The 26,534-nt window shown below is 46.0% G+C and overlaps 1 protein-coding gene across 2 annotated transcripts in view; it reads left to right on the top strand.

Moving 5' to 3' along the window:
• BMP1 (bone morphogenetic protein 1) overlaps window positions 1-26,534 on the top strand; it is a 200,483-nt gene that overhangs the window by 156,683 nt on the left and 17,266 nt on the right. For both annotated transcript variants that reach the window (XM_081960734.1, XM_081960735.1), the window contains exons 11-15: window positions 9,120-9,265; window positions 13,747-13,942; window positions 16,063-16,188; window positions 20,600-20,760; window positions 22,666-22,846. In XM_081960734.1, coding sequence (XP_081816860.1) covers window positions 9,120-9,265; window positions 13,747-13,942; window positions 16,063-16,188; window positions 20,600-20,760; window positions 22,666-22,846 — 810 coding nt within the window. The remainder of the gene's footprint in view (window positions 1-9,119; window positions 9,266-13,746; window positions 13,943-16,062; window positions 16,189-20,599; window positions 20,761-22,665; window positions 22,847-26,534) is intronic.

Raw genomic sequence — 26,534 nt, 5'->3', positions numbered from 1 at the left:
ACTAGACATATTCTTAAGCAACATTTTTGTCTTAGAATAATTCACCTTAAACCCCGAAACCGCCCCATAATCCAAAATCTCATGTAATAACGGTTCAATAGATTGTATAGGTTTCGAGATAGTAAGAACTAAGTCATCAGCAAAAGCTCTCAATTTATATTCATGATGCCTAATCCGAACACCTTGAATCTCTGTAGATTGACATATCCTATTCAACAATATTTCCAATACTAATACAAATATAAGTGGAGATAGGGGACATCCTTGTCTAGTTCCTTTCTCTATTTTACAATCTGTAGTTAAAGTATTATTTATTATCAACCGAGCTGTCTGTTCTTGATATATAGCTCTAATAGCTTGTAAAAAATACCTACCCATACCCATCTTCTTCAATACCTCAATCAAAAATTGCCAGTGTACTTGATCAAAAGCTTTTTCAGCATCCAAAAATATCAAAGCCGCTGGGTATTGATTATTCTTTTCTAAATATTCCATAAGGTCCAGTACATATCTTACATTATACTTCATAAATCTACCTGATATAAATCCAGTCTGGTCTGGATGAATAATTTGCTGTAGTATCGACATTAATCTATTAGCCAATACCTTTGCAAATATCTTATAGTCTACATTAAGTAAAGAAATAGGTCTATAATTCTTTGGTTGTGACCCCTCTTGACCTTCTTTAGGTATCAGAGAAATAAAAGCTGTTTTCCAAGATGGGGGAATCTTTCCATTGACCATCACTTCCATAAAAAGTTTTTTAAGAGGTTCCACCATCTCTGCCATTAAGGTCTTGTAATAAACAGCTGTAAGACCATCCGTCCCAGGCGCCTTCCCAGTCTTCAATTGAGTAATAGCCTCCCTTATCTCCTCAGTTGTTATTGGCTGGTCTAACCCTTCCTTCTGTTCTAATGTAAGTTGTGGAACTTTAACCCGTCCTAAATAGTTAACTATACCAGATAATGTAATCTTATCCTTAGCATATAACTTAGAATAGAAGTCTACGAACACCCTCTGAATATCTTTTTGTAGATAAACCATTTTACCCTTATCCTCAACCTTATCTATGATATTTTGAGTTCTCCTTTTCCGTAAATGATAAGCTAGCCACCTCCCAGGCTTATTGGCATTACAGAATGTATTATGCTTAAGGTATCTCAACTGTATTGCAGTCCGTTCTGCCACTAACATATTCAGCTGCCTTTTCAACAATTTAATAGTAGTATAAATTGACCTATCTTGAGGGCTTGATATCAGCAATTTCTCTTTGATCTTAATCTCCTTCTCCAATTCTTTCAATTTAGCTTCTCTATCCCTTTTAATCTTATTATTCAAATAGATCAATATGCCCCTCATATAAGCCTTACTAGCGTCCCAGACCATCTCTGTTGAGGTGCCTTTATCCATGTTAAGCACAAAAAATTCTTTCAATTGTTTCTTACACTCCAACACATTCACATCATATTTAAATAATCCCTCATTAAGCCTCCAAGATCTTCGTTGAGTCATCAAGTCCTGTATCTCCATCATCACCGGGCTGTGGTCTGAAATAGTTCTCGGGAAAATCTTAACCTCTTTAATCCTAGAAAGCAAATCATTTGATATTAACATAAAATCAATTCTAGAGAAAGACTGATGTCTATCCGAGAAAAACGTATAGTCTCTTTCCTTCTCATTGCGGAGCCTCCAGACATCCATTAATTCCAATTCATCCTTCAGATCAAAAAAAGCTGAAGGCAACCGCCCTCTACAAGTTGAGGTTGAAGCTCCAGATCTATCCATCTGTGTGTCTATAACCCCATTCCAATCCCCCATAAAGACAAATGATTTGTAGTCCAAATCCGATATTCTCCTCTGCAAATCCTTAAAGTACTTCATCTGCTGTTGATTAGGGGCATAAATCCCAACAAGTAATATTTTCTGATCCAATACCATAAGTTCCACTAAAATATATCTCCCTTGCAGATCTGCTTCCAATAAATTAGCTGACAAGTTTTTATTAACATACAGCACCAGACCATTCTTTTTTTCAGGAGCTGAAGCTACAAAGCATTGTCCCAATTTCCGATTGTCCAAAAATTTTTGATCACTAGACTTAATATGCGTCTCCTGAAGGCAAATTACATCATTTTTATGCTGTTTCAAATAATAGAAAACCTTTCTTCTTTTTTGTGGGGAATTAAGTCCATTAACATTCCAGGTCAGCAGCCTGACCATCGTCAAGCTTAGTTTGAAGCTTCTGAAGCATAGCCCTCATATCAGTAGGAAATCTCTTAGGCCTTGCTCCTCCCACGGCTTCAGATTGTGTAGGTACATCAACAGAGATACTCGAAGTTTGCTGTATAGTCTTCTCCATTTTCTTTGCCGTTGCTCTAGTAATTCTCTGTTCTTTAAATTCCAATCCCAAGCCTACTGCTTCTTCCAGTCTCTCCACAAGCTGTTTATCAACTGACGCAAGTGCCGAGGCTGCTATCTCTATTGGCTCCTGCTGAACAGGCTGGGTCTTTTCCGATTCCAATCCTGGCTCGCCAGCATTCAGAACCTTGGAGTAAAAATCTCTGGCCTTCTGAGTAGAATCCAATCGATATCTTTTCCCAGAGTAAATCAAAGTAACGCCAATTGGCAACTCCCATCTAAATTGCAGGTTACGTTTCTTCAACTCATCCGTCAAAAATTTAAACTCTTTGCGCAGCCTAAGCATTTTCAATGGTATTTCTTTCAAAACTTTCACCTCCTGATCTCGCACAGTACATCTCTGATGATATGCAACCTGTACAATCTCATTACGCAGGTATCTCCTTTCCAGATGAACCACCACATCTCTTGGCAAGTTTCGCTGTCTTGCATACCAGGAGTTAACTCTGTAGGCTTTCTCAATCTGTTGGAGAATCTCTTTTGGATCCACTTGTAGAAGGGGGGCAAAAGCCTCCGCGCAAATCACCCTCAAATCTTCTCCTTTCCCGCTGTCTTTATCCTCTGGCAAACCCCTTACCCGCAAAACAGCCTCTAACTGCTTGTACTCGAATAGCAACTGCTCAAGCTCAATTCTATCCGCCCTCTCTTCCAACTTGTCTGCCCGGTATTCCAATTTTCCAACATCCTTCTGAGTCTCTTTAACCGCATCATCCAGGAATTCCAAATTTACAGCTAGTCCAGAGAGGGCAGAAACAACATCATTTAATAATAATAATAATAATTTGAATTTATTAGCCGCTCCCTTTCCAGGCAGGACTCGGGGCGGCGTACAATGGAGCATATAGAACATAAAACATGTGTACAAACACATAAACATACATATATACAATATATTTCTAATATCTTGATTAGCCCGAGCTGCCTGATCCCTCATCTCTTCCATAGTTTGGTTCATTTGATCCATTTGGTCCTGTTGGCTTCTCATTTGTTGTTTCAAATCCAACATATTTTTCTCCATATTACCAAACTTAATGTTCAAAGTATCCAATATTTCTTTATTGGTAATTGCTGCAGGTGGTGGATTTTGGGATTGAGATTGAGGTTGTGCCAACAAGGACAACTGAGATTGTTGTAAAGGAGAGGAGGTGCCCTTAGGCTTGGTACCTCTCTGTGCAGCCATAACTTGCCAAGGCGCCAAGCAAGTCAAAAAAAAAAAAGGAAAATCCTCTTTTCTTTTTTTCCCCCCTCTTTTTCAATTTCAACCACCAGATGGCACTGTTGTATAAGGTTTCAATAAGAGTCAATTAAGGAGAACCAGCAAAGAAAGAAGAGTAGCCATTTTAAAAGGAAAAAGTTCTCCATTTTTTTTTTCCCCAAAGTGGAAGTCTTTGTTATAAAGCTGTAGAATAATAAAAGAAAGCAGAAAAAAAAACCCAAAAATACTTGCACCCACCGCTTCAGTCTCAGTCTGTCCGTTACAATTCAGCACCAATCAACAATGTAACGGAGACGTGCCTTCCAGAGCTTGCCCTGCAAGGCAGGGGGATCCAGCCGTTGGAGCTTCCTCTCGGGCTACCTGGGGAGCACCGCTTCTACCTCCAGGAATTCCTTCCTGGAGGGTCCAAACGTGCTCAACCCCGCCCGAAAAAGCTCTCCTCCGCCTCTTTGCCCGAAGCAGAGGATTTTCGCCCCTGGGGATCGCCGATGTCCGCGATTCCCGGCGAAACAATCAGCTGTAGATCGGACGCTCTAAAGGGAGAGTCCTTTGCCCTGGTGGCATCCGCCGGAAGTCCTATACACAGCTTCTTAAAGTGGCAGTAACCCTGCCGACATGGCTTTCCTTATATACACAGCTTCTTAAAGTGGCAGTAGCCCTGCCGACATGGCTTTCCTTATATACACAGCTTCTTAAAGTGGCAGTAGCCCTGCCGACATGGCTTTCCTTATATACACAGCTTCTTAAAGTGGCAGTAGCCCTGCCAACTCATCCTCATGTCATCATCTCAGTTTACAGCCTTACAGCAGCTGGTCAGATATTAAGTCATCATTACCGTGACACAGATAGTTCCTTGACATACGACCACAATTGAGCCCAACATTTCTGTTGCTAAGCGAGACAGCTGTTAAGTGATTTTGGCCCCATTTTACCTTTCATGCCACAGTCACTAAGTGAATCACTGGAATGGTTAAGAGAGTAAGTGAAGTGAATCTGGCTTCCCTGTTAAGTTTGTTTCTCTGAAGGTCGTAAAAGGGGATCAAATGACCCCAGGACAGCACAACCGTCATAAATATGAACCAGTTGCTAAACATCTGAATTTTGATCACACGTTCCTAGTCATTGAGGTTGTTAAGTGAATCCATTGAGTTTGCTTGTCAGAAAGTTGCAAAAGGGGATGACATGGACTCCAGGACACTGCAACTATCATAAGTACATGCCAGTTGCCAAGGGCCCAAATTTTGATCACATGACCATGGGGATGCTGCAACAGTTGTAAGTGACGAAAACTGTCCTAAGTCACTTGTTTCAGTGCAGTTGTTACTTCGAGTGGTCACTAAACAAACTGTTTAAGTAATTCAGAACGATTGCTAAATAAATGGTTGTAAGCGAAGGAATAGCCGTATCGGAGAATAAACCTTTTGCATTACCAATTTATTTCCAGGGAGGGGAGGGGACAAACTGTTGTGGTCTGCAGCCAGTGGGGTTAGCAGCAGAGTCGTTGGGGAGGAATATGGGCCAGTCCTGGGGGTTGAGGAAAGCTCAGATGAGGGCTCTGTGTCGGAGGCAGAGAGGGAGCTAGAGAGCAGTGAGGCAGAGAAACAGCTGGAGCCTGTTCCCAGTGTGTGCATGCACAGAGCTGCCAGAAGACAAGAACAACTAAGAAAGCAGGGTCGACTTAGGAGTAAAGCCACACCTTGGAGGAGATTGGCCCCTCCCAGAGGAAACAAAAGAAGAGCAAACGGGGAGTGGGCTTTTGCAGGAAACAATTTGTCCCTTCGGTCTTTTCAAGAGCGGAAAGTTCTGTTTGTGACTATAAGAGAATCTGTGCCAAGCAGTGACGTGCAGTCAGGGGAGGCAGGGGAGGCGGAGCCTCACCGCTCTCATCATGAAAATAAAAAAATATTACTCCGGGAAGCCGTGAAAGTGGCTGGGAGAGGCGCGCGGCTTGGTTTAGCCTCCCTGGACATCTCAGCAGCAGCCCCAAGTGTGCCGATCTCGCCATTTTTTGCATCGGGCGAGCCCGGGATCCTTGCAAGGGGAATGGGACCACGTGTGCAGGAGGCTCCTCAGCTCCAGCCTCAATCAGCGCAGCCGCTGTCCCCTTCATGTTGGCTCAGGAAGGAGGGGAATGGGACCACGTGTGCAGGGGAAGGGGATTGCAGCTGTGCTAATCTGAGGCTGTGCGCTGCTGAGGAGCCGCCTGCACACGTGGTCCCATTCCCCTTGCAAGGATCCCGGGCTCGCCCGATGCAAAAAATGCCTAGGTAACATCATCAGTGCTAGAAGGGGGGAGGGGGGAAAGGAGGAGAAAGGAGAAGTTTCTCTTCTCAGAAATGTCTTCTCAGTGGAGCTGCGGCAGCCTGTCTGTCCCTTTCTGACATTTCTGAGAAGAGAAACTTCTCCGTTTGGGCTGCGCCCGTGCGATCGGACAACCACGCGGTTTGATGACGTCACCAGCCTCACCAGTCATAAACCTCACCGCACGTCACTGGTGCCAAGTATTGCCTTGCCATGCGTTTGGGAACAGTTATCTGGCAGCTCTCTAAGCGAGATAAGGTTTGTGTTGATAAATATTCCTCTGAAAGGGTGTATGCCAAGCTTTGCTGACTGTGAATGAAAGGACTTTACAGTTGTATAAATAAAAGAGGTTTTGCCTGGACCAAGACTCTGCTTCATGCTTTTTAAGGGAGCCTGGGTGAGAAAGCAAACTTTTCAAAGGGCAGGTGCATGCGTAATGACATTGCAACATGCGGTTGTTTCTCTTTTCATTTTTTTTCTTTTACAACACCGCACTTCCTAGTTAAGCGATAAAAATAATTGATTAAAACATGAATCATGTGGTAGCATCATGAATTCATTCCTAAAGAGCGTACAGTGCCAGAAATAACGGTAGACAAATCATATTAAACGTCTTCCGTCTCTAAGGCCATTTCCAGATCGTATGTTTATTGATGGGTAACATCTTTAGCGTGTAACAGCCTTTTCTCAGCCAGATCTTCTGTCTTTGTTAATATTACAGAAAAGGCATTGAGAAGGGAATTTAACAAATAGCTGCACCTTGCCTTCTAACTGTCCCTCTTAAGCACTTTCTGTCTAAAACAGGAATGTAAAACTCTTGGAGGACTGCATCAAGGTTGCGTTTGACTTCGAGGGGACCGGGATGTGTGTGGCCAGGGTGGGCATGGCCAGTTCGACGTTGATCCTGTTGGGGGCCCCTGTGGTAGCCCAAGTGTTCTGCCATCAAAAACGGGCTCCTGAGCTCCGTTTTTGGCTCCCAGGGCCTCCTTCAACCCTCCATCAAGGAAAATTGAGCTTTGGAGGGCTGCATGTAGAGGCCCTGGCATCCAAAAACAGAATTCAGAAGATCATTTTCACTGGCAGAAGCACCACTGGCTGGTCCTTTGCTGTTTCCAGGGCGGCCCCTCGGGCCAGATCTAAGTACCCTGTGGGCCAAATCCGCCTCCTGGGCCTTGAGTTTATACCCCGGTCTAAAAGAAACATTGCTACCCATTCAGCCATTGCTTGATTGTTCTCCAAAGTGTTGATGCTTTCCTTAAACTTGCCATCAGGCCAGAATTTCCGTAGTGCCCATCAATCCATGGCTTGCCTCCATAGGTTGTGGGTGCTCCAACACTGCGGGGGGGGGGGTTGTTAAGAAGTGATTGGACAAGCATTTGCCTGAAATAATGTAGAGTTTCCGGCTTGAGCATCAGGTTGGATTTGAAGACCTCCAAGGTCCCGCCCAACTCTGTTATTCCAGATCTGAGCTTTTGACTCCCTGACTTTCTTTAATGGTACCAGTAGAGGAGGTGGCTCATTGGCTACGATGCTGAGCTTGTAGATCCAAAGTTTGGCGGTTCAAATCCCTAGTGCCGCATAACGGAGTGAGCTCCTGTTACCTGTCCCAGCTTCTGCCAACCTAGCAGTTCAAAAGCACATAAAAATACAAGTAGAAAAATAGGAACCACTTTTGGTGGGAAGGTAACAGAGTTCCGTGCGCCTTTGGTGTTTAGTCATGCCAGCCACATGGCCACGGAGACGTCTTCGGACAGCGCTGGCTCTTCGGCTTTGGAACGGAGATGAGCACCGCCCCCTAGAGTTGGGAATGACTAGCACATATGTGCGAGGGGAACTTTTATCTTACCAGCAGAGGAGAATATTTTCAACTCGGGGTTGAAATGTGGGCTCCTTGATGCGCTGAGCATGGTGTCCCAAAGGTGCTTTTGAAAAGGCAATATGATTTTCTTGGTGTGTTTTTTTTCTTTGAAAACGTTTCAGTTCTCATCCAAGAAGCTTCTTTAGTTCATGAACTGAATTTCACTGTTTTCACCAGCTCGGTGAAAAACAGGCCATAACAGATGCCTCTCAATTCAACACGTCTAATGTGACATTCCAAGTAGGGATTTCATGAAGGCAGCCAGATGGACATCTGGGGTAGCTGGTGGCAAGTCTTTTCTATGTAGGGCTACAGAGAACTCAGGGACACATTTCTCATGCCTCTATGGTGGTTGATATGGTCTATGTCAGCGGTCACCAACCAGTGGTCCTTGGACCCAACCAGTGGCCCTTTGGTCCGCGAGAAAATGTTGGTGGTCCGCAGAAAAATCTTTGCATTTTTTATATTGCACTAAATCAGGGATTCTCAAACTGCAGCCCCTGGGCTGGATACGGCCCACCGAAGCAATTAATCCCGCTCGCTGATGGGATGGGGTCCTTCAGGCACTTAGCTTGGCTGGCTGTTTAGTAGCTCCAGTCCTTCCCCCCTTCACTCCCTGGGAGTACAGGCGCTTCAGTGAGCAGTGCGCGAAACTTCAGCCAAGCTCCTGGAAAGACAGAGTTTGCAGGGGGCCAATCTAGAGCCCGGGCTGGCTACAAGACAAACATTCATTCTTGGCCTTATTTGAGATTCCTAGCTGCAATGGACATCAAAGCTAGGGTTGACCCCAGGCGCTTCTCTCCACTAACAGGCAGCCAAGCTAAGTGCCTGAAGGACCCTGTCCCGTCACTAATTCTATTTGTGGTCCATGGGATTTAAAATTATGAATGTAGTGGTCCCTGAGGTCCAAAAGGCTAGTGACCTCTGATCTACGTAACTAAAGGGTTGGACTTCGACCAGGAAGACTTAGATTCAACTTCCACCTAATTGTGATGCTCCCTAGATCAGGGGTCTCCAACCTTGGCAACTTTAAGACTTGTAGACTTCAACACCCAGAATTCTGGGTGTCTACAAGTCTTAAACACCCAAAGCTGGCTGAGGAATTCTGGGAGTTGAAGTCCACAAGTCTTAAAATTGCCAAGGTTGGAGACCCCTGCCCTAGATGAGTTTGGTGTCTTTGGTTCTTCACTCAGTTTCTTTTTAGCCCAACCTGCCTAAAGGGGTCAATTTTGTGGGGATGAAATAAGGACAGACTCCCCACTTGGTGTAATTTGCCTTCAGCTGTCGCTGAAAAAGCTCTCAATGCAATGAATATTCTTCTTCCAGCCATCTGTGGAGGAGACATGAAGAAAGACAATGGGCACATCCAGTCTCCCAACTACCCTGATGACTATCGACCCAACAAGTTGTGTACTTGGAAGATTACAGTTTCGGAAGGATTCCACGTCGGCCTCACTTTCCTGTCCTTTGAGGTATCAGAAGTAATTCCTGCAGCGTTTTAGAATATGCACTAATGTGCGAGGGGAATCTAATCGTTATAAATGTGAGCCAGTTGTCAAGCACTTGAATTTTTTTTTTTACATTCTGTCACTTTTTATTTCTGTGTTTGAAAAATTTTATTGGTTTTTACAAATGTTTTGGGAAAAGGGTAAATAGGGGTAGAAAATTTTGACAGCTACATCAGGCGAAAGGTAGAAATCCCCCCAAATCTCACAACTTTTACAGAAAAGAAAAAAAACAACATCAAGATTTAAATAAACATTGGCAGCTTTTGATTTTACATTATGTCATCAATATATTCAATCATCTTTTGTGTCACTTCCAACAATTACATTATAACTACAATTGCAATAATGTTTCAACCTCATTTTTGTGACCTGAGTCTTTTCACTGTTGCATCCTCCCCCCTGTCTGCTGGCAGAGCGACGGCCCCTCCCTCCTTCATATCTTGTGTACTGTCCCCTGTTTCATCTAGGAGGGCAGTGTTTATTTATTTATTTATTTATTATTCATATTTATAGACCGCCCCCTCTCCCAAAAGGGACTCGGGGCGGTGTACAGTCACTAAAATACGTTATAAAATACATACAAAACAGTTAAATAATTAAATACGTAGGTGGAGGAGGTTGCAAGACTGTACATAGAATAATAAATATTAAATATAGTATATAGTGTATTAAAAACTTGTTAAAACCCCAAACCCAATTAAAATGAATAAATCCCCGGGAGGTAGAACTAAGAAAGTGCCAGGCCAGCTGATTGAAATAGGTGAGTCTTTAACTTTTGCCGGAAGGAACGGAGGTCGGTGGTAGTTCGAATGTCAGGGGGGAGGTCATTCCAGAGGGTTGGGCCCATCACAGAGAAGGATCTACTCCTAGGTGTCGCCCGCTGGCATTGACTAGCAGACGGCACCAGGAGGAGCCCCTCTCTGTGTGAGCGGATAGGTCGCAGGGACGTGTGTGGTAGGATGCGATCCTGCAGGTAACTAGGTCCACTGCCATGGAGCGCTTTAAAGATGGTGATCAATACCTTGAAACGCACCCGAAAGGCCACAGGTAGCCAGTGCAGCTCGCGCAGGAGAGGTGTTACGTGGGAGTAACGTGTACTTCCCATAATAACCCGCGCGGCTGCGTTCTGAACTAGCTGCAGTCTCCGGACGCGTCCCAAGGGAAGCCCCATGTAGAGAGCATTGCAGTAGTCCAGGCGAGACGTCACCAGCGCATGAGTGACCGTGCGCAGGGCACTCCGGTCCAGTAGGGGGCGCAATTGGCGCACCAGGCGAACCTGGTGGAACGCCCCCCTTGCCACGGCTGCCACATGGTCCTCCATTGACAGCCGGGCATCAAGGAGGACGCCCAAATTGCGCGCCCGCTCCACAGGGGACAATTGTTCGCCCCCTATGGCCAGCGATGGAGTCAGCTGGCTGAACCGAGGCGCCGGTAACCACAGCCACTCGGTCTTGGAGGGGTTGAGTTTAAGTCTGTTGTCCCCCATCCAGACCCCGACGGCTTCCAAACACCGGGACATCACTTCGACAGCCTCGTTGGGGTGGTTTGGGGTTGAAATATACAGCTGAGTATCATCAGCGTAAAGATGGTACTCAACCCCAAAACCACGGATGATCTCACCCAGCGGCTTCACATATGCGTTGAACAGGAGAGGCGAGAGGACCGACCCCTGTGGCACCCCACAAGTGAGTGGCCTCAGGGACGATCTCTGCCCCCCTGTCAACACACATTGCTTCCGGTCGGAGAGGTAGGAGCCGAACCACCGCAAAACGGTGCCTCCGACTCCCATCCCCTCCAACCGGCGCAATAGGATACCATGGTCGATGGTGTATTTTTTAATGAAGGCCTCCGCCTCCACAACTGTATTGATTCTAATTCTGCTGCCCCCCCAGAAAATCAGCATTCCTTCTGGCAATAACCATCTGAACCAAATTCCTTTATTATATAATTTCTTCGCTAAAGAGGAATATTTCTTCCTCTTATCTCTTACTTTCTTCGGAATTTGTTTAAGAATGGCTATTTCTTTGTCTTTATATTTTAATGGTCCCACCCTTTGAGCTCCTAAGACCTCATCTCTTGTAGTCTTTCTAAGAAATTTAACATGTATGTTCTAGCGCAGCGATGGCGAACCTTTTTTGGCTCGCGTGCCACAAGTGGGGGGAGCGCAGGGGGTGTCATGTGGGGGCGTGCCGCACCCATAATGCAACGCGCGACCCCCCAGTGCGCATGCGAGCCAAAAGCCTCCGGACGATCCCTGAAGCCTTCGGAACGCTTAAAACGACCCTCTGAGCAACCCGGAAATCACTTCCGGATTGCTCGGCGGGTGGTTTTAAGCATTCCGAAGGCTTCAGGGAAGCCTCCGGATAGTCCCTGAAGCCTCCATGGGGGCGGGGGAGGCTCTTTCCGCCCTCCCCAGACTCCTATAAAGCCTCTGGAGCCTGGGGAAGGCGAAAAATAGCTTTTAAAAAGGTGAACTCAGCTGGCCAGCGCGCGCCAGTGGCACGCATGCCATAGGTTCGCCATCACTGTTCTAGCGTATGCTGAGTTGATCCTATAAATCAAATCAATATCCCACCATAGCTGTTGTTTCAAGCACTTGAATTTTGATCACTTGACTATGGGGATGCTGCAAGGGTCATAAGTGTGAAAAATGGTCATAAGTCACTTTTCTCAGTACCACAAACAGTCACTAAATGAATGGGGGTATGTTGAGGACTACCTGCAAGGAGGAGGCAGAGGTGGACAGAAACATAGGATGCTACCCTCGTGCTCCTTTTCAGCCAGGTAGGACAGTGGTACTTTCAGCTGAAGTGGAAGGCTCTACCCTCTGAGCTCTAGGCCCATCCAGTTAAAAATGGCTTCTCTAAGCTCCTGTTCCCTGTCTGAACTGAGAGCCATGATTTCTGTTCACATTTAAATACGGTGCTCCATTTAGCATAACATCATTGTTGGTCCTCCATCCATTCTTGATTGTCCCTAAACCTTTTAATATGGTTGCTTCAATTGTGTTGTGGCCCACCAGCAGCCAACAGATTCGGACAGTGAGGAGGTTGGGGAGGACCATGGGCCAGTCCTGGAGTCTGAGGAAGGCTCGGATGAGGGCTCTGTGTCGGAGACAGGGAATGGGCCAGAGCCAAATGCCAGTTATCAGCTGCCTTCAGAGTCAGACATCAGTGAGGCAGACAAACAGCTGGAGCCTGTTCCCAGTGTGCGCATGTGCAGAGTTGCCAGACGAAGGCAACAGCTAAAGAACAGGGGTCGACTTGGGAGTAAGGCCACAGATGGACGATGAATGGCCCCTCCCATAGGAAATAAAAGATGAGTGAAAAGGGAGTGGAGTTTGCAGGAGACAAATTAGTTCGCTTAATTGGTTCCTTACTCTCTGAGACTCCTTGCCATGTTTTGCAGATATGTACCTGACAGTTCTCCAAGCCAGAGAAGGTCTGTGACTGTAAATCCTCCCTTGAAAGACTTTGCTGGCTGTGAATGATCAGAATTCACTGTAAATTAATAAAATAGTTTTTTGCCAGGACAAGGAGTTTGTTTCATGCTCTCAGGAAGCCTAGGTCAGAACAGATTGTAACACCTGAATGGGACCTCTGTTTTCTGAGTTAGTCAACAGTGTGGAATCTAGGATCTAGAACAGGCAGTGTTAAGACTTGTGGACTTCAACTCCCAGAATTCCTCAGCCACCCATGCTGACTGGGGAATTCTGGAACTTGAAGTCCATAAGTCTTAAGTTGACCAAGTTGGGAGGTCCTTGATCTAGAATTTTATTTATCTGATCTCTTAGAGACCAGATACCTAAACATTAGGTTAGTGCCATAAAATATGGCACCTTCTTGGAACTATTTATCCCTAGTAGAACCTGTTCGTCAACTGCCTTTTCCTTTTCTGTTTTGTCCATCTATTGGCAACATCACTTAGACTTATATACCACTTCACATTGCTTTACAGCCCTCTCTAAGCGGTTTACAGAGTCAGCCTATTGCCCCCAACAATCTGGGTCCTCCTTTTACCAACCTTGGAAGGATGGAAGGCTGAGTCAACCTTGAGCCAGTCAGGATCGAACTGCTGGCAGTGGGCAGAGGGAAGGAAGGACGATAGCAATAGCACATAGACTTATATACCGCTTTACAGCCCTCTCTAAGCGGTTTAGAGAGTCAGCATATTGCCCCCAACAATCTGGGTTTTCAATTTACCCACCTCGGAAGGATGGAAGGCTGAGTCAACCTTGAGCCTGGTGAGATTTGAATTGCCAAACTACAGGCAGCCGGCAGTCAGCAGAAGTAGCAGCCTGCATTACTGCATTCTAACCACTGCGCCACCGTGGCTTAATATAGATTAAGGTGCCACCAAGAGCTGGTAGGCATTTTTAAAAAGAAAACTCAGCAGTCTTTCGAGATGTCCATGTCCTCCTCCCTTTTCCCCCCACATCTCCCCAGATCGAACGCCACGACAGCTGTGCTTACGACTACCTGGAGATTCGGGATGGCAGTTCAGAGTCAGACCCTGTGATTGGAAGGTATTGTGGTTATGACAGGCCTGACGATATTAAGAGCACCTCCAACAAGCTGTGGATGAGGTTTGTGTCCGATGGGTCCATCAACAAGGCTGGCTTTGCGGTCAACTACTTCAAAGGTAGGGTATACAGCGCTTGAATTATTCAAAGCAGGGTTGGATAATCTTTGGATGTGCAGCACCCACCCTTTACAGCTTTACAATTGGGGAGAGGGCAACACTATCTGACAAAGGGTTGGTGCAAAGTAGAGAGGACCGTGTCATGGAGAAGTTGTGTTCAGATCTTCTGATATCCCCCCCGCCCCCCGGCTGATAAGAGGAGAAGGTGGGAGATTATATTTTGTTGCTCTAAAACAGGGGCGTCAAACTCAATTTCATTCAGGGCTACATCAGGGTCGTATTTGACCTTGGGGGGGCCAGGGTGTCAGGGGAAGATTTCACCCTGAACTAAATGAGGTCTTAGATCGCGGCGTTTCCAAACAGCGTTATCTTTAAGGTGTGAAAAAAAGAAATAAAATCCCGGAAAACATATTCTAATGAAAAACAAGCTTTAATACAAAAATAATAAAACAAAGAAATAAAACAAATCTATCTAATTGTTACATTTTGGCAGAAACAGTTTGTCTACCAGCTTCCTGGCAGACGGACAAAGGTCAAAAGGGAAGAGAAGTCTCTGGAATGTGTGAAGTAATAAACATGTTAAGCATGCACAATAAATCATTGTCAGATAAGGCTTATGACCTGCGCAGTAACTCTTTCAGTTCAGCTATTCAGTTCAAGCTAGCAAACAATTTAACGCAGTGACACAGGGTGGGTGTGGTCAGCTTGATGTCACTCATGTTGGGGGCACCTGTGGTGGCTCAAGTGCTCTGCCAGCGAAAAGAGGCTCCCGGGCTCCATTTTTGGTTGCCACGGCCTCCTGCAACCCTCTACCAATGAAAATGAAGCTCGGGAGCCCATTTTCACGAGCAGAAGCACTACGGGCTGGTTGTTTGCTGTTTCCAGATCTGGCCCCCAAGCCTTAAGTTTGACACCCCTGCTTTCCCACCCCTGTGGGAAATTAATACCCTGTTGTAGGGCTTGGCAATAGCCCCAAACAAAACAAAAATCAGCAGCAACAACTCTTCGCAGGGGACAAAGTTTGCATTCCTATTGGTGGATGGGGGGATGAGCTTCAGCCTTAGCAAAGCCAACAAATCCGAAAAAGATTCCAGCTCTGTCTTGAAATGATTAATGAAAACTAGAAGGACAATCATGCCCTGGAAACAGTGAAGGACCCGCCCACAGTGCCTCTCTGACTGGACTTCCGGGCTGTCCGTAGGGCCATTTTTCGCCCTCCTGATGTTCAGGGAAGCCTCCCGAAGCCTCTGGAGGGTTTCCGTTGGGCGGGGGAGGCCCTTTTTGCCCTCCCCAAGCTCCTAGAAAGCCTCTGGAGCCTGGGGAGGGCGGAAAATGGGTCTATCACGCGCCAAAGGCGGGGCCAGGGCAGGGGTCTCATGCGCATGCGTGGGTGGGAGTCGCACACACAGAATTATGGGCGTGGGCATGCCCGCACACAACCCCCCTGCGCTCCCCACACTATTGGCACGCGATGGCAAAAAGGTTAGCCATCACTCATCTAGAAGTTGTGAATGGTTCAGCACTGGAGGTTTTTAAGAAGAGATTGGACAGCCATTTATCTGAAATGGTAGAGGGCTTCCAACTTGAGGAGGGTGTTGATCTATTAGAAGACCTCTAAGGTCCCTTCCAGCTCCTCTATTCTGCTAAATGCAGGAGTAGACAAACAGGCAAATATTTCTATTTGCAGGACTATTTGTATTGGGCCACTGGGGGGCAGACTTAACACAGGAAAAAGTGTCGTTTCCCCCCCCCCCCCCCCGACTCTGCTAGGTACATCACCCTTTTACTGCACTTCCTTGAACCAGCTTTTTTTTTTTTTTTTTTTGCTGTTTCCAGAACAGATTCTTGTTTTGCACAGCTGGCCATATAATCACAATGCATCTTTCTTTCTAGACCATGGGGATTTGATCCTTCTTCTCTTTCTCTCCTTTTTCTCTTTCTCTCTTCATCAAAATAGTCCTCTCTTGAGCTCACGGGGATGGAACGCAAGAGAAGTAGATTCTTCCTGCTGAGGTTGGAAACAGAGCACTTTAGCGTTAGAGAGATGCCACGCAGCTTTAGCCTGCGGCATAGACCCAAAAAAGAAATAGATTGAAACGTCACTGCTTTTGTCATTCCAGAAGTGGATGAGTGCTCACGACCAAACAACGGCGGATGCGAGCAGCGTTGTGTGAATACCCTGGGTAGTTACAAGTGTGCCTGTGAACCTGGCTATGAGTTGGCTCCCGACAGACGCAAGTGTGAAGGTGAGCATCTTAGAAAGCATCTGCCTGGTTCCAAGAATGTATATATCCTGTTCCCCTGAAAATAACACCTACCCCAAAAATAGTCCCTAGCATGGTTTATATGTGTGCGCCTAATAAAAGCAATACCCAGGGGTAAGATTCAGCCAGTTCGGATTGGTTTGGGTGAACCGGGAGTTCCGGTGATCAGTTGGCTCTGGCCATCCACGCTTGCTTTATTCTGTCCTATATTTCCTTTGTTTGAAGCCCAGCTGATCGGTGCGGCAGAACGGATTGACCCGTCTCAGCTGTTTTACTCACTGGGGCTGCAGAGTAAGGAATGATTTAGTGCTGATTTTCAAATGCAATGTGCGTACACGCAGCTAACCACAAAGCACACACGAAGTGAACCGATTGTTACACCAATTGAATCCCACCACTGGCCATACTCCCAAAATAAGCCCTACTTAAGAGTCTGCGCAGTCCGCCAGCTTTCGCGGTGCCACGGCCATGGGGTGAGGGAGGGTTATGGTGGAGCTGCAAAAAGAAAAAAATCAGAGGTGATTCAGTGGAAATGGTGGTCTTAATTCTGGTCATAAGTTGTGGGTTATGCGTTCATCTATTTGGGCCATCAAATTCAGCCCAGAAAATCTGATAATACAATTAAAGCTCGGGAGAATATAAGAGAAAACATTATGAATCTAAAAACTAACAGAATAGTGTATCAACTTGTCTTAGCCTTAAATATCAATCCTGGCTATGTTTGTTAAAATATTTTATCTGTTATTAGAATAGTTTATAAGTCAGGTTATATCAGTATAGTCCAGCGGTTCTCAAATAGTGGGGCGCGCCCCCCTGGGGGGGCGCGAGGCTCCGTAAAGGGGGGCGCGAAGGCTCCCTTTCCATCTGGGTGCAACGGCGGCGGCGTGGGCGAGGCATAATATATCCCGGCTTGAAGTGGCAGCGCTGGGGACTGCTCAGAGACTCATCAGAGCCGCGGGCTGGATCTGTGCAAGAAGCCTGCTCGGGCGGGGGTGGGAGGGAGGGAAGCATGGCTGTCCCAGGCTTCCCTCCCTCCCCCCCCCAGCCCAAGCAGACTTTTTGCACAGCTCCAGCCCGCGGCTCTGATGAGTCTCTGAGCAGTCCCCAGCGCTGCCACTTCAAGCCGGGATATATTCTGCCATGCCCTCGGCGGCGTCTTTATGCAGGTAGCTCGCCTCCCCGCCAGCAGCTCCACTGCCAACATTCCGTCTGGAAGCGGAAGCGCAACAGCCGCTGTTGGGGAAGGGACAAAGGGGCGGCGGTCGCCCGATCTTGCCACCCCCACCCCTTCGCCCCTGGTAACGGCGACTGTTGTGCTGCTGCTTCCAGCTGGGATGCTGGAGGAGCTGCTGGCAGGGAGGGAGGGAAGAAAGGGAGGAGGGAGTAAGGATAGACAAGCAAGAGGGAAAGAGGAAAGAAGGCAAGCAGGCAGGAAGGAGGCAGAAGGAAGGAGGGAAGAATGGAACTGGAAGGGAGGCAGGGAAGGAGGGAGGGAGAAAGGAAGGATAGGAGGATAGGGAAAGAGGAAAGAAGGCAGGCAGGCAGGGGGAAAGAGGAAGGAGGGAACTGGAAGGGAGGCTGGAAGGAAGGGAAGGAGGAAGGGAGGGTGGAAGGAAGGATAGACAAGCAAGAGGGAAAGAGGAAAGAAGGCAAGCAGGCAGGAAGGAGGCAGAAGGAAGGAAGGAAGAATGGAACTGGAAGGGAGGCAGGGAAGGAGGGAGGGAGAAAGGAAGGATAGGAGGATAGGGAAAGAGGAAAGAAGGCAGGCAGTCAGGGGGAAAGAGGAAGGAGGGAACTGGAAGGGAGGCAGGAAGGAAGGGAAGGAGGAAGGGAGGGTGGAAGGAAGGATAGACAAGTAAGAGGGAAAGAGGAAAGAAAGCATGTGACTACGGTGGGAGTCGAGGAAAGACCGGTGTGCTATGTTATGCAGAGGTGTACTTATAACAATTTTATAGACAAATTAGACTATTTACAGTCGCGCGGGGGGGGGGGCGCGAAATGTTTTCTTCTTCCTAGGGGGGGCATGACAGAAAATAATTGAGAAGCACTGGTATAGTCCGATCTAACCTACAGGGTTAGAGTTAGGGATGGATAGGTAGGTAGTAGGTAGGTAGGTAGATGGATGGATGGATGGCTACAAATACAGATGGATAGATACAGATGAATAATACAGATAGAGATCATAGATAGATGGATGGATGGATGGACAGACTGACAGACAAATATACACATAGATACCAAGAGACAGATACACATGTATATTTACATACACATACCTACCTACAGGGGTGGGCTGCTACAGGTTCGCCCAGGTTTGGGAGAACCTGTAGCTAATGTTATGGCTGGTTTGGAGAACCTCCAAATCCCACCCCTGGTTGGCCCCTCCCACCCAACCCCACCCCTCCCAGGAGTCTCCATGTGGACCGTTTTTGGATGAGAGGTAAGTGCAGGGCCTTTGCAGAGGCTTAGGGAGGGGGAAAACGTGCCTCCTGGAAGCGCCAGAGCCCGGGGGAGGAAGTTTTCGCCCTCCCAGAGGCTCAAAGAAAGCTTCCGGAGCCTGGGACAGGCGAAAACGCCCCCCCTCTCCACCATAGTGCAGGTGGCCGACTATGCCACGCTGACCATGGCCACGCCCACCCAGCAACTGGGCAGAGAACCCATTGCTGAAATTCTTTTGTATATACGTATCTACTTTGATACTTATATATCAAACGGACAAAAACCTGTGAACTAAAAGTATAGGGAAAGAAGAAGATAGCTCATTCCTTTTAAGATGGGGCACCACAACAAGACTCTATTTATACCCCAGGTTTCCTGATTGGGGATGATAATTAAGCCATATTTGCCACCTTTTAAAAACATTGCTGAGGATTCATTAGCTAATGAAAAGGGTGCATTGTCTTTCCCAGCACAATTGGAGTGATTAACAGGGAAGCGTGGGAATCGATTCAGAGCATTGTGTTATGGTACAATGGACAACACAGCAGAACGGGGAAGTGTGATTCGGCCATACGCACCACACAAAGACAGACTCAGCCCTAGAAGGGAAGGTTCGTGAAACCTGGTGTTGAGCATTGACAAACCTTTTCAGAGACAGCATTAGGCAGACTGAGGCCAGTTTTTTTTAAAGAATGGGCTTTGTAGTACAGCAGTGTGAATTCAGTTCCATAAAGGCAGATGGCAACGTGATCTAGAAAGATGTTTACATTGACCTTCTAATAAAGAACCCGTTTTAGAGTAAAATCTGAAAACCGGCATCACCTGATTTCAAAGCCCAGCCTCCTGAAAAAGCTCACCAAACTTCACTGAATATGAAAAGGAACCTCTAAAACAGGGGTCTCCAACCTTGGCAACTTTAAGACTTCTGAACTTCAAGTCCCAGAATTCTTCAGCCAGCAAAGCTGGCTGAGGAATTTTGGGAATTGAAGTTCACAAGTCTTAAAGTTGCCAAGGTTGGAGACCCTTGTTCTAGAATGGGAGTGTTGTGGACCAGCAGCGGCCAGTGGAGCTGGTGGCAGACGTAGACAGGGAGGAGGTTGGGGAGGAAGATGGGCCAGTCCTGGAGTCTGGGGAAGGCTCTGATGGGTGCTCTGCATCGGAGGCAGAGATGGGGCCAGGGCCGTCCAACAGTTATCAGCTCTCTTCGGAATCGGATATCAGTGGGGCAGAAGAACAGCTGGAGCCTTTTCCCAGTGTGCGCATGCGCAGAGCTGCCAGGAGAAGGTAACAGTTAAGGAACAAGGGCCGACTTGGGAGTAAGGCCACAGGTGGACGGTGAATGGCCATTAGTTCACTTAATTAGTGTGAAGATTTATTTGTGACCCTCGGAGACTCCTTGCCAAGTATTTTCTCGTACAGCTTTGCGTTTGGAAGATATTGATGCCTGGCAGCTCTCCAAGCCTGATAAGGTCTGTGGTTGCAAATTCACCCTCGGAAGGCTGTTTGCCCGGACTTTGCTGGATGTGAATGAGAGGAATTCACATTAGCTTCATAAAAAAGAGGTTTTGTCGGGACAAGGAGTCTGCTTCATGATTTGGTGAAGCCTAGGCCAGAACAGGGAGCCTTCAAAATTAGCAACTTTAAGACTGGGGAATTCTGGGAGTTGAAGCCCACAAGGCCTAAAATTTGCCAAGTTTGGTGACCCCTGATCTAGAATGGGAGCCTCCAAGCTTGGCAACTTTAAGACTGGGGAATTCTGGGAGTTGAAGCACACAAGGCTTTAAAGTTTGCAGAGTTTGGAGACCGCTGCTCTAAAAAAAGGCAGTTTGGTGATGCCTACTGAAGAAATCTGATCGCCTTCATTTTCTCCTAGAATTAGAAATCCACTACTAAGGAAAAACCTTCCAGGCATGAGATTGATTCAGTCTCCATGTTCGGTTTTTGTATCTTGCAGCTGCCTGCGGCGGATTCCTCACCAAACTCAATGGCTCCATCACAAGCCCTGGCTGGCCAAAGGAATATCCACCCAACAAGAACTGCATCTGGCAGCTGGTGGCACCCACTCAGTATCGTATATCCCTGACGTTTGACTTCTTTGAGACAGAAGGCAATGACGTAAGTGCTTTTCCTTTCAAAAGAAGGCCCTGTGTTAGCACAGATCAGTAGTGGGTTCCAACCGGTTCGGACCGGTTCGGCCGAACCCGTAGTGGTTTGGCAGCCTGGGTTGCTGGAACCGGCAGCGACCCAGGCCTGCCAAGCCCCCGAACCAGTTCTCCGGGCAGCGCCATAGGAGCCGCCATTTTGTTTCTTGCTTCTGCGCATGCACAGAACATTTTTTATTGCACTGTGTGCGCGACGAGTGAACCGGTAGTAGTGCCTGCCAGAACCCACCCCTGGCACAGATGGTTGCCTTGGAACTCTTGAGCTGCTGCGGATTTTCATTGATGGAGGATGGGATGCCCATTAAATAAACAATAAGGAAGTGCTCTAGGGTTTAATACTGCTTTGGGGAAGGAAGAAGGAAGATTTATGAACAAGATTATTCCGCAATAGCAGGACAGACCCGGCTTAACTTCCATGCCATAGATCTATGTTTCTGCATTATGAATGATTAGCTGTTGGAATAATTGATTTCTACATTTAGGCAACAAAAATGGAATGCACATGTACAGTATAGATGGTACCTTGCTCAGTAGTAGTAACTGTGAAAGGGATCTTGGTGTCCTAGTGGACAACCATTTAAATAGGAGCCAGCCGTGTGCAGCAGCTGCCAAAAAAGCCAACACAGTTCTAGGCTGCATCAACAGAGGGATAGAATCAAGATCACGTGAAGAGTTAATACCACTTTATAATGCCTTGGTAAGGCCACACTTGGAATACTGCATTCAGTTTTGGTCACCACGATGTAGGAAAGATGTGGAGACTCTAGAAAGAGTGCAGAGAGGAGCAACAAAGATGATTAGGGGACTGGAGGCTAAAACATATGAAGAACGGTTGCAGGAACTGGGTATGTCTAGTTTAATGAAAAGAAGGACTAGGGGAGACATGATAGCAGTGTTCTAATATCTCAGGGGTTGCCACAAAGAAGAGGGAGTCAAACTATTCTCCAAAGCACCTCAGGGTAGAACAAAAAGCAATGGATGGAAACTAATTAAGGAGAGAAGCAACCTAGAACTAAGGAGACATTTCCTGACAGTTAGAACAATTTACCAGTGGAACAACTTGCCTCCAGAAGTTGTAAGTTCTCCAACACTGGAAGTTTTTAAGAAGATGTTGGATATCCACTTTTCTGAAGTGGTGTAGGGTTTCCTGCCTAAGCAGGGGGTTGGACTAGAAGACCTTCAAGGTCCCTTCCAACTCTATTCTATTTGGAAGAAAATTTAGAAAAATTAATGAAGTGAGTTGAGATGGGGCCACTAGGTGTCATGTTGGCCTAGAAAGGTAGCATTTTTAAAAAATAAAATAAAATCATTCTCCATCATCCACACCTGTGGGTTTAAATGGCTGGCTCAGGAATTCTGGGAATTGAAGTCCACAGGTCGCAAAATGTCCATAGTTGCCCACCGTTGATCTAATTAGAACATTTGTTCCGAATGAATGAAACCAACAACAGTGCTGTTTAAGACTCCCAAAGGTTTGTGGGAAGATGGTCTCAGGTATCAAAAAAGAAGATATGTTCCCATGTAGAATGCAGAACGAACTCTTGATTTCAGCCGGTTCAGACTGGTTTGCCCGGAAATAGTGGGTGGGACCACCCAACCGCCCCACTGCCCTGGCTCTATGCCATCCTACTTAGGCATGTTTTTGAGGCTGGGCACATGTGCTGAAGGGGCACACGTGAGCAAAGCACATGCATGGAAGGGCAGGGGCATCTGCTAAAGGACGTGAAGCGAGCGGGCATGCACGGGTCAAACCAGGGATAACAAAATGTGAAACCCACTGCTGGCTGTGGCCACTCATTCCCACCTTCTTCTCCTTTTCCCGAACCTGGGAATTATTTCCTCTTGTCTTTCCCTTTAGGTGTGCAAGTATGACTTTGTAGAAGTGCGCAGCGGCCTCACTTCTGAAGCCAAGCTCCATGGGAAGTTTTGTGGAGCCGAGAAACCCGAGGTAATCACCTCCCAGTACAACAACATGCGCATTGAATTCAAGTCTGACAACACCGTATCCAAGAAAGGCTTCCGAGCTCACTTCTTCTCAGGTAGAGCCACCTGGTCTCTTGAAAGCATGCCTGTCTGTCTCCCGCTTCTTTCCACTCCAGCAAACTAACCTTCACTTTTTGAAATGATGGATTAAGTGTAGAGGATGCAATGCCTGATTCCTCCAAATGGAAGATGTCACATTCTTAGACCAGGAATTCCAGCCTTAGTTTTCTTGGCATAACCTCAGAAGGAAACAGTCGTGATTGCACATAGACATCAATGGGCAAAGTAAGGCTACTCCATTATGTTCCTTGTCCTAGCAGGTTTGCACCATAGCATCCAGCTCAAAAGCAGCTTCTTTTTCTCCTCCTCCTTCTCCACCTTCTTCTTCTCCTTTTCCTTCTTCTCCTCCTCCTTCTCTTTCTCCTTCTCCTCCTCCTTCTTCTTCCTCCTCCTCCTCCTGCTCCTGCTCCTGCTCCTGCTCCTGCTCCTGCTGGTACTCCATCATTGGAGGCTTTTCAGAAGAGATTGGCATAGGAACTTCTGCTTGAGCAAGGGGTTGGACTAGAACATCTCCAAGGTTCTATCCAGCTCTGTTATTCCTTGTTGCTCTTCTCTTCTCTTCTCTTCTCTTCTCTTCTCTTCTCTTCTCTTCTCTTCTACTCTACTCTACTCTACTCTACTCTACTCTACTCTACTCTACTCCCTTCCCTTCCCTTCCATTATAAGCCCCACTTATAATGGAAGCTCAGAGCTACAGTTGGTACCAGCGCAAGTTCAAAACCCGAAAAGCCCATTTTAAGTATTGAAAGCCCCCCAACACTGTCAGTTTAAAGCCACCTAACCTCTCTTTCATAAGGCACTGCATCCTCTGGCTCCATGTTATTTAAATCTCGCTAGCTCACTTACCAAGGCTTTAAACCCCATGGATGGACTGCAGCTCCTGCTTCTGTTATGGTCCCAGTTGCCCTTGCCTCTGTCCTCTCCTTGGCTTGGTCTCGGGATGTCTTTCATTCTCCTCCCCACCCTGCTACCCAGAGTCCAACTGCAGGTCAATAGGACCTTCCCCAACTCTCTGCTTGCCTTGACCAACTTCGATGTAGGCTAGCTGATAAGAAAGCACCCATTTCTGTTTTTTTAGATGGAACGATTTTGAAGGCTGGTTTGTCTTCTTGCAGAAATGACCGATGTGTTTATTTTTTAATTCATAAAGTTTTTTATTTTTATACATCTCATTGCATGAATGGTTTGATTCCTGGGTATCATACTGTTCAATACAAATAAACATAACAGTATTATTCCTAATAATTACATTTCATTTTCATTTTTAGTTTTACTAACGTCTAACTTCTAGTATCATCCTTCAATTCTAAACCTTCTCGTAGTTCTGCCATGTCTTGTATCATCTTAACATCTGTTTTTACTATTTTCCCCCCTCTTTATTTCTACCTCTATTTTAGTCCTTTCCCCCCTTCCCCTATCATTCTAATATTCAAAGACGTGATCCTTCCTCTTTTTTTCATTATTCAGTATTTCAGTGTGCACTTCTAGCATCAATCATGATCTTTCAAGCAATGTATATTCATTGTTAATCACATTTTTACATATTTAATATTTTCCCCACCCTTCAGTCCTTATGATTCTGATATTAATACTCTTGTTTTCATTGTAATATGTTCTTTCTTTGTCTAATCTCAAATTACTTAATCCTAGCTTTTTACTGTTAATTACATTTTTTATACATACCGTATTTTTTGGAGTATAAGATGCACCTTCCCCCCCCCCCCCCAAAAGACCATGGAAATGTTGGTACACCGAATACAACCATTTTTGGTCTCCCGAAGGCCCGCACACACACACCATTTTTGGAAAAAACAGGTGAAAATGGGCTATTTTTCGCAAAAACTGAGGCATTTTTGCCTTCCCCCAGCCCTCAGAAGCACTCTGCAGGCTTCAGCAGGGCTGGGGGCCGGGGAGGACAAAAACATTTTTTCTTACTTACCTCTTCAAAATCGTGGAGTGTCTCATACACTGGTGCGTCTTATAGTCCGAAAAATACGGTATTTAATAATACCCTTCTACAAATTCTGTGTTTCTAATTTACAAACTATTTTTCAACCTGTATAATTCTAATAATAATAGACATTACATTACTATCTTACTAACATATATTCCAAAATGATTTCTTTGACCAATATGTTTTGTGCATTATGTGTGTGGCACGTAAGAAGGAGCAAGATTTCATCCCCCACCCCTTCTCCTCCTTGCTTACAACCATGTGTAGCCAGGCTATTTTAATGCTTGCTGGGATCTGAGAAAAAGGATGTTGGGAAACCATTACCTGCTTATGTTGTCTTGTGTTTCAATGTGGTGTTATTTTTGTGTCACTGCAACGAAGCGTTTTGGGAGAAACTTTTATCTAAGCAGAATTCCCTGCAGATTGATCCAGCTATAATATAAGTGGCTGGAATTCATACCACAGAAATTGCTGAAATACCAAGTAAAAAAATGATGATTCCTGTCTTTACGGAAATATATGCCATGTCAACAATGTTTAAAGACTGGGTAATGGCTGCTAAGAGGGACTGAGCTGAGCCACTGAGGTGGCTTAGTGGCTAGGATTCTGAGCTTGTCGATCAGAAAGATTGGCAGTTCAGCAGTTTGAATTCCTAGCACTGCGAAACTGAGTGAGCTCCTGTTACTTGTCCCAGCTTCTGCCAACCTAGCAGTTCAAAAGTACGTAAACATGCAAGTTGAAAAATAGGGACCACCTTTGATGGGAAGGTAACAGCCTTCTGTGCGCCTTCGGTGTTGAGTCATGCCAGTCACATGACCACAGAGACATCTTTGGACAGCGCTGGCTCTTCGGCTTTGAAACGGAGATGAGCACTGCCGCCTAGAGTCGGGAACGGCTAGCACATACATGCGAGGGAAACCTTTACCTTTACCTAATGGCTGCTAAGGCCTAACCTCTGAGCAGTACAAGTAGTCCTTGACTTACAACAGTCTGTTTAGTGACGGATGTTACACCGGCCCTGAAAAAGGTGGCTTATGGTCATTTTTCACACTTACGACCATTGCAGCATCCCCATGGTCACATGATTGCAATTCAGGGGCTGGGCCAATGAATGACTCATATTTATGATGGTTGTAGTTTCCCCGGGTCATGAGATCCCCTTTTGTGACCATTTGATAAGCAACGTCAGTGAGGAAGTCAGATTCACTTAACAACCATGTCACTAACTTAAAATTCACAGTGATTCACTTAACAACTGTGGCAAGAAAGGTTGTAAGATGGAATAAAACCCACTGAACAACTGTCTCGGTTAGCAACAGACGTTTTGGGCTCAGTTGTGGTCATAAGTTAAGGACTACCTGTATTTTATTTTAAAGCACGTTTATCTATGAAATAGCATGGTGGTCAGTTGGATTAATCAGCCTGCTCTAAATTATTTACTAAATAGGAAGATTTTAAGATGTGTACAACATCCCATTGTCTTGATCCTCTTCCTTCTCTCCTGTTTCATGATACATCATTGTTGTCTTCACAGCCCAGGAAGTATTTCTGAGTTCTTAATACCGGTAGCGTAGCGTAGCGTAGCGTAGCGTAGCGTAGAATGGAATAGAATAGAATAGAATAGAATAGAATAGAATAGAATAGAATACTAGATGGAATAGAATAGAATTTCAAATTTTAGAATCCAGAATGACATTGTGTCCCATTCCACATTGGTTTCTATGACAATT

Source organism: Natrix helvetica, assembly GCF_964273705.1.
Source record: "Natrix helvetica genome assembly, chromosome: 8".
Taxonomy (NCBI): Eukaryota; Metazoa; Chordata; class Lepidosauria; order Squamata; family Natricidae; genus Natrix; species Natrix helvetica.
The sequence above is the reverse complement of the archived record's forward strand: the minus strand, read 5'-3'. Positions and strand labels throughout refer to the sequence as shown.